At 34.4% G+C, this 9,201-nt stretch overlaps 1 protein-coding gene across 3 annotated transcripts in view; it reads left to right on the plus strand.

Annotated features, from left to right (window-relative positions):
* Positions 1 to 7,485, plus strand: part of LOC115214974 — a 72,542-nt gene extending 65,057 nt beyond the window's left edge. For all 3 annotated transcript variants that reach the window (XM_036505239.1, XM_029784073.2, XM_036505240.1), the window contains 3 exons: positions 1,056 to 1,185; positions 2,284 to 2,354; positions 4,933 to 7,485. In XM_036505239.1, coding sequence (XP_036361132.1) covers positions 1,056 to 1,185; positions 2,284 to 2,354; positions 4,933 to 5,532 — 801 coding nt within the window. In that variant the 3' untranslated portion in view covers positions 5,533 to 7,485. The remainder of the gene's footprint in view (positions 1 to 1,055; positions 1,186 to 2,283; positions 2,355 to 4,932) is intronic.
* The last annotated feature ends 1,716 nt before the right edge of the window (positions 7,486 to 9,201 follow it).

Genomic DNA, 9,201 nt, shown 5'->3' on the forward strand with positions numbered 1-9,201 from the left:
AAATAAACTCGATTGCTCTCACAAACGGGAATATTAAAAATGAACCCGACCGCTCTCAAAAATTAAGTAAAAAAAACAGGAAAAATAATCAAGAATCCTTGTCTGGTACTGGATTGATCCCCAAATCTAATCAGTTTGTGCCAGTCACGAGGCCAAATATCTGTGAAAGTTTCATCTGAATTCATCCAGTGGTTCTTGAAATATCTTGTCCACGGACAAACAAACAAATACAATTGAAAACAATGCCTCTGCCTTAGTGGAGGTAATAATACCACTGTAATTATGAGTATCTTGCCTTTGATTACTGTCATTAATATTTCTTGTTAATAAGGAGGTTAAGCTAACAGTCATTGAACAAAATGCTTCATTGCATTTCTTCCAATTTTATGCATTAAGTTCAAATTCCACTGAGGTTGACTTTGCATTTCATCCTTTCAGGGTCAATATAATTGACTAGCCCCCTCCCCTCAAAACCTCAAGTCTTGTGCCTATAGCAGAAAGATTATTCTTTGTAAATGGCAAGCTGGCAGAATTGATACCATGCTGAACAAAGGTGCTTTGCAGCATTTCTTCTGGTTTTACATTCTTTGTTCAAATGCCACTGAGGTCAACTTTGGTTGCCATCCTTTTGGGGATTGATGTAATAGATCCCCACCACCTCATCCAAATTGCTGGCCTTGTGCCAAAACTTAAAAACAATTACCATTTCTTGTTAACATAACTTTTCAGATTCTTTATTTCTCCTTTGATGTAAGTCACAACCTCCCCACCCCCTCAAATTACACTTAAACTACTTCCTAAAAGGATATCTTCAAGAATGTTTATTTCAGCAACAATTAAGAAAGTTTCTATACAATTAAGAATATATAATAGTAATTAGCTTGTCACTCGTTGCTAGCTATTAATTTTCCTATAGGTTCAGATTTGCTGTAAACTTTTGGCTCTTAATTATCTAATGCAGTATACTTTGAACTAATTATTATACTAATTGCTACTTAGTTGACTGTTTTTATTTAACGTTGCAAATTTTTTTTTCCTTATTTTTATTTTTTCAGGATTTTATCACATTTATCCAATCATTATTTAAGAAGAGTGAAGATTATTTAAAGCTACATATTCACCAGGTGGCGCACTGTAAAGATTGGGATTTACTCACAGATGACATGCAAAAGAAGATCATGACATGTTAGTAACTTTTCTTTTATTAGTTTGTTTGTCATTTGACTGTGGCCATGCTGGAGCACCGCTTGTAGTCAAACAAATTGACCCCAGGACTTATTCTTTGTAAGCCTTGTACTTATCCTATTGATCTCTTTCGCCGAACCGCTAAGTTACACAGACGTAAATGCACTAACATTGGTTGTCAAGCAATGATGGTGGGATAAACACAGACTCACACACACACACACATATATATATATATATATATATATATATAGTATAAGCTTCTTTCAGGTTCTGTCTACCAAATCTACTCGCAAGGCTTTGGTTGGCCTGAGGCTATAGTAGAAGACACTGGCCTAAGGTGCCATGCATTGGGACTGAACCCAGAACCATGTGGTTGGTAAGCAAGCTACTTACCACACACCCATGCTTGTTTTTCTTTTAATTTTTTACTTTTGTAAATTTTTCATATTTTATATTTAAATATTTTCTTTTAATCTATTCAGAACTGTAATACACTTTAAATTTGTCGTAATTTCCATATTAGCACCATCTTACTCACTTGTGCATTATCTTGCTTAGCAACAGATATAGAGCATGGAATTTTAGATCTCTGTATCAGATAAAGCAATTTCCTGTAGAATTGAACCCAAAACCAGTGGCAGATTGGCCAGGTTGCCAGCTTGCCCAATGGTAAGTGGGCCCCTGTACCATTAGAATCCATATATGGGGGGCCAAACCCCTCAAGTTTGAGAATTTTTTATTCACCTGTGGAAGAATGCATTAATTATTTCAGCCAGGCTGTGTTTGTACACAGTTGAAAAGAATACTGTTAACAAAAAAAAAAAAAAAATTAGATGACAGCATTGTCTCTTGGCAACCAATATTTTTAGACCCAGTCCACCACTGCCCAAAACCATGTAGCATGCAAAGCTATGCCTGTGAGACAACATTTTACTGTACACCAAGCTCCACAAAATACAAGGATCAGTATCTTAGTTTCCTAGTAAAATTTTAATTCTTTAAAATAAGGAGCAATTAAAAGAACCTGTAAATTTAAAGCAATATTTACATTAAAAATTATTTTCCTAACATTACCATATCGTTGCTTTCATACAGCTGCATACTATGTATGTATTGACAACAGCAATCGAGGTAAGATGCCACCTAAACTGACCAGTATGCAGAAGGTAAGATTTTGGTTTTTATTTTTTTCTGAAATATTTGGTGTTTCCTTTTTGTATTTGGTTTGCAGAATTCATGATGTGAACTCATGTGTTGAAACATTTTGCTGGATCTTGGGAGGTTCATTATGTCAATATAAACACTGGTTCTATTTCACTTCTTTTACTATTTTATTAGTCAGTTTGTTAATCATTTAACTGATTGACTGACTGAACTAATCAAGCAATCACTCAGCTATGTTTAGCAAAGTTATTGAAGAGGACACAAATAGCGATGAAATGACTTTGGCAAACCTAGTTGATTGATTTATATAATTAATCAATTGGTTAATTGACCAATAATAATAGGAATTGTGGGTGTAGAAGATGGCTGGATAAATATAATGTCAGTGTTTTCATATAATTGAATGGAACAAATGTTAAGTACAGGTTACAAAGTGTTTTGTAGGTCTACAATCATGGAAGATAATTATAAATCTACAACCTGGCAGGAGGCATTGAGATGCCGTTGGAATGGAGATGGTGCACATAGAAAGCTAAATTATTGCTCCCCTTTCACAAAAGTATTTATTTTGCTGTATTTTTTATAAGCCAAGTGAGACTGTAACTGTGGCCTATGCCTGTGCAGCATAACCGGCCCATCTAAGAGTACCCTTCAATCATTGGGCAATAAACTGTGCTTGTGAAGACCTGTTGATTCAAGTAAAGACATTGTTGTGGCCAATGACAGTAACACCTGGTTGGCACAAAAAACGCACCATTCAAGCATGGTTGATGCCAGTGCTGCCTGACTGGCTCCTATGCCACTGGCACATAAAAAGCACCATTCAAGTGTGGTTGATACCAGTACTGCCTGACTGGCCCTCATGCCAGTGGCACGTAAAAAGCAGCCACTGCACTCTCGGAGTAGTTGACGTTAGGAAGGGCATCCAGCTGTAGAAACTCTGCCAGATCAGATTAGAGCCTGGTGCAGACTACTGGCTTACCAGCCCTCAGTCAAACTGCCCAACCCATGCCAGCATGGAAAGAAGACGTTAACCGACGACAACAATGATAATGATAGAATTAGCCCAGATCAGTCCTAATCCAAATTAGGCTTTTGACCAAAAGGTATTCAGGCTCTGAACATCCAGTCTTAACTTTCAGACAGTATATCTAGGTCTACATTGGACTAGTGGTTAGAATATTGCATCACAACTGCTAGAATACAGGTTCGATACCTAAACCGTGCAGCATATTGTTTTCTTGAGCAAAACACTTCATTTCATGTTAGTCCAGTTTACCCAGCTCTAAATGGGCCACCCTGTGATGGAATAGCCCTTTAATCAGGGAGAATGTTGGTTTGCTTGCCCAGTCAGTGAGGTGGCATCGTTTAAAAGCCAAAATATGTGAAGCACAATGTGACCAGCAATGTATAACGATGCCATGATATCTAGGTCGATATTACCCAGTATATCCTTTTTTAGTTTTGGAAGATGTGTCCTATTGAGGGAAATTTGACTATTTCTAGTATATCAAATGACTATGTAGAGGCTACCTCATTTACTTGAAATTAGATTTAGTATTTACATAGAGCTGAAAGTGTGAACCAACTGATCCAAGACCAAGTTGCTAACTGCATTGGTTGCTTCCTACAATGCTCAATAAAAATAACATAAAAAACATTAATGCAGTAGGGTCATGAAAGTAAACAATAACTAATATGTATCTATGTAAACAAACATGACATAAATCTGGTATATGCAAATGAGGCATTATGAAATAAAAATAACTATCTAGGTATCATAGTGTATATACACTGTAGATAGGACAGCTATCCTGTGATAATATCTTTGACATACTGTGTTAAAAACACAAGATATATCAGAGGGAAATAAGAAATTGTCCCAGTAGTGATCAGTATGAATGCCAGATGCATTTTAGCTTTTTTTGTTTTAAATTTTTTTTTTTAAAATTTTTTTTACCTATGCACATGTGGCTGGCTACAAGAACACATCACATTATTTACATTTGGCAGATATTTGTCCTCATCTTGTTTGTTGTTAACACAACGTTTTGGGAAATTTCAAACCCGAGTTCTCATTCCTAAGGTTTTTTTCGATGTTGTTATTATTCAGGTCACTGCTTGGAATTGGACTCGGAATCTTGGGGTTAGTAGCCTGCGCTCTTAACCACTACGCCATATAATAATAACAGTGAAAAATACCTTAGGAATGAGAACCCAGGTTCGAAATTCCTCAAGACACCTGATGAAGGCTGGAGGGTATATCAGCCAAAACGTTGTGTTAACAACAAAGATGAGGACAAATACCCGTCAAATGTACATAATTCCTCATCTCTTAAATATAGAACTGAAGAACATATCAATTGATAAGTTCCAAAAAGGGCCAAGACGCATCAAGCATTCTTTCTGACTGCTGGTAGGACAAACTTTTGTCTGATATTTGTCCTCTACATAGCATATCCATAAGCGATGTTATCTCAGGAAAAATACCACAGTATAATATATATTATGTATACATTAAATATGATACATAGATGGCTAAAGCTTTCAAATAATTCAATATTTTCTTTTTGTTTCCAGAGAAGAACGGGAGCTGAAATGATAAAAATGTTAAAAGAGGATGGAACCTATATGTTGCCTGGGTCAGAAAATGTATCAACTACAAAGGGTTCCCCTAAAAGCCAGAAATCCATCAAAAGTACAGTTGCTCAGTCAGGGTCGCCAACACAGTCTCGAATTCCTACCCCTCGTGGTTCACCTGCAAAAGGTAGAGAGCCCAGTAAAATTCCTGGACTCAGTGACAGCCACAGAAAAGGAAGGCCTTCAAAAGTACCAACAAAAATAACCATAGCTCCAACTACAGATCCGGAAGATGAAGTACTTACAGTGTCTATAGTGGATGGGACAGTTACAGAAGATGAGAATCCTAAATGGCCTATAGCTAATCGGAAGCAAAATATAAATCTACTCAAGAGAAACAATAGTTTTGGTGAACTTGTCACAGAAGAAGCTAAAATGTTACAGCTAAAAATGAGGAGCAATTCCATTGGCCTAATGGAAGAAAAAATCCTGCGAAAAGTTAGGACTTGTTATTCTTATTTCACTTGTCTAACTAGCAATACTTGTATAGACATTATTCCTATTTTTAAAGTTAATTTTCACAAACCAGTAAGTTTTTAAATTTGAGACTTGTAAAGGTTTCATGAGATTTAAATTAATATCTTTCTTATGATATGAAACAGCAAAGATGTTGACAAAAGAAGAAAAGAAAAAAAATTTGCATCATTTACCATATTTTCTGAACTAGCTTTTGATATGAAATATTTCTTTGTGAACAAGATAACACACTATGCATCTGTTCTAGCATTTCCAGATCTAAACAGCAGCTTTTTTTTTTTGTCAATCTGCAGCTTTGCATATCTGATATTAATCATGTTAAATTTCTGATCAGTTGAAGACACTAATTAATGTGTAGTCAAATATACATTCAATACTTGCTAAGACAAATGATTAATTTAACTAAGCTTGCCATTGTCTTACATAATAATCCACAGTGTCAGCTGTATCAGCTGAGATGTTCAGAACTGCTCATGCATAATAAGCTCCCTTTATATGGTCATGCAGAAATACTCTTGTGTTGTAAACCAATATAGTCAGACATAATTTTTTCTTTAATTCTTATTATTTGTCTTCCAAATATCAACTTTTTTATTTTTATTTGTCTAGTTATTCATGAATGGAATCTGTCATCATTTTCATTTCATTTTTCAATTTCTCTCTCTCTCTATATATAAACATTATTTATAAAACTCCTTTGTAATTAGATATTAATTTGTGTATGTTGTTTTGACAATAGCTGAAATAGATTTTACATTCCTTTAATAGACATAGAACATTTATCAATGACACTCTCTTAGGTGCTCGCAGTAAATAAGTAAAAATTGCAGGAAATTACTTTGGTGACAAAATATGAAATAATTATTTTTATATGCCATTATTTTAATTTCCCTGAAATTGTTTTCAGTCTTGAATATTTTCTCTGCATCATACAACAACTAGTGTGATGATTTATAAGATCATGTTATTATTCATAACATGTTAAACTGTACCTTTTCTTTAAGATGAATTTGTACTTTGTATATAGTTTAAGAAAAATTAAAGCTATTTAGTTTTCTCTTGAGAAATGATATATATCTATCAGTTTAAAAAGTACAGTGCCCTAATAGAAGAAAAAAACAGAAGTGGGCTTGAATCTACTTAAAATACTATAACTTTTTAACAACTTTTTATGAAAACCCAATCATAAAACAAAGCTCAATGAGGATACTAAAATTGCAAGAAATTTGAAATCTTAGAAAGTTTTAAATTTTCAAGTATATTAGAGAAATTTCAGAAGTTATTTTCTATTGTAGTAATTAACTTTTAACTCCATAAGCCAACAGCTGGAACTACCACAATAAGATTTTTCTAGATATGTTTCAATTCAAAAACCTTTGTGCCTGAAAACTCAGTGTGATGTATGATATGTATACATACATGTATATGTATATACATAAGTTAATGGAGGTTTTAGGAAATTAAACATTATTCCAAGTGCCAGAACCCTAATCTTGCCTCATAATTTCTGATCTAGAGTAGATCACTGCAATATAAACAAGGAAAAGATTGGCTACAAAGTGCAAGTAGAATGAAATACCTTACCCAAGGGCACATCATAAATTTATCATTTATAAACTGAAATTTTGGCATAATCTCTAACGAAAAATCACACTGACACATCTATTCTATGAAAATAGTTAACACGTTCTTGAGTTACTCTTTTCAGATGAAGAATGGGTTTTCTAAGAGGTCACTATTGTTGAAAATATATCATGAGATAAACAATTGGAAGAAAACGGTTACTAACTAAAAAAAATAATAAATAAAATAAAAAGATACTGATTTATGTTTGCAGAAATTTGGAAGCTACTGATAATTAACAGCTATAAAGAAAATGTTCCTCTGACCATCTGCAATTATTTAATTATAATTTTTTTTTAAATTTTAAAAAGTTCATCTTATGCCAGAAGTTTAGCATTGCAGACTTCTGTCAGTGCCTTAGAATGTTACAATTTTTAACTAAACACTTAAAAAGGAAAAAATAAATAAAAAAAAGAAAAAGAAAAAAGTTAGTTCAATTGTACAAATATTTGTCTACTCTTGTTTAGCATTTGTCTTTTAAAATTCTAAGAAAACTTATTGGAGGCTAAGAAATGTACATAATTTTTCATTTAATGGTCCACCTAAATGTCATATTTCTAAATCTAACTGCTGTCACTGTTGTGGCCATTTTTTAAAACCCCACCACATTAAAACTGAGTTACTTGTCTGCTACTCTAAAAATGCATTTTGCTAAATGCTCATTTATTTATTTATCTATCAAAATTTTATTCTTAATAGAAATCTTCTTAAGCTGAAACCTACCCAGAGTTTTTATTTTCGACATACACTTTTGTTATCAGTGTTAATCTTTGTATATTAAGTTTGTAGATATGACTTAGTTGATTATAACAAAGATTCTAATGATGTTAATTTATTGTGATTTTAAGAAGGAAAAACAAACCGTAGATGTAACTTATTATGAATGCAAAGGTAGGTAACTTAAAATTTAGGAAGATTTTCTATTTTAACAATATTATAAGAGACTGTCACACGATTTCATTTGTTCCCCCCACCCAGTAATTCTGATTAAAGTTTTGTGCATACAAGAATCCTTTCATCTTTCTTAGTTTTATACGGAATGTTAAAGATTGCATGGTATTTATGTATGTTGTTAAAAATTTAGTTATGTTATGGTGAAGCTACCAAAAACACTGGATTAAGGAGGAAATATTTCCAACCCGCCTCAGACCCCATCTTTAGCTGTTAAATATCTCTCGTTAATATCATGAAACAGATAAATTGTTCTCTGGATAGATTACTAGAATTAAAGCCACTTTTCCTCTCATATTTGTAGTACAATTTCTGCTTACAATAGGCAACACCACAACCTTAACACACAGAATTGGATGTTGTGTAAGCTATGGACACATAAAATATAGGTAGAATAAACACTAAATGTACAGAAAATAGACTCCATAAAATGCCAGTGGAGTAAGCTAGATATAGCTTCTGTTATCTAAGCAACCAAGTTAGTAGCAGAGGTGGATGCTCCGAGAGTGTAGCTATGAGAATAAGAATAGGCTGGACAAAGTTCAGAGAGCTCCTACCTCTGCTGGTAACAAAGGGCCTCTCTCTCTCTCTCTCTCAGAGTGAAAGGTAGATTGTATGATGCTTGTGTGAGAACAGCTATGTTACATGGCATGAAACGGGTTGTAACAGCTGAGGACATGTTTAGGCTTGAAAGAAATGAAGCCAGTATACTTCGCTGGATGTGCAATGTAAGCATCTTGAGACAAAAGTTGGGCATAAGTGGCATTAGATGTGGTGTGCAAGAGACGACTGCACTGGTATGGTCATGTAATGCACATGGGCAAGGACAGCTGTGTAATGAAGTGCTGATCTCTGGAGGGAACCTGTGGTAGAGATAGACCCTGGAAGGCATGGGACAAGGTAGGGAAGCATGAGCTTCAAACTTTGGGCCTCACAGAGGCAATGACTAGTGACTAAGACCTTTGGCAATATGCGGTGCTTAGGACCTGTAAAGCAAAATGAAATTGTAGACATGTCTGATGCCACATAACTGGCATGTAAGAAGCACTTTTTGAGCATTGGCCCTCACAGAAGCAAAGTAATTTATGCTGGTGGCACGTGAAAAGCTCCTTTCAAGTGTTGGGCCTCATGGAGGCAATGATGAATGACTGAGATTTT

Source organism: Octopus sinensis, linkage group LG8 (assembly GCF_006345805.1).
Source record: "Octopus sinensis linkage group LG8, ASM634580v1, whole genome shotgun sequence".
Taxonomy (NCBI): Eukaryota; Metazoa; Mollusca; class Cephalopoda; order Octopoda; family Octopodidae; genus Octopus; species Octopus sinensis.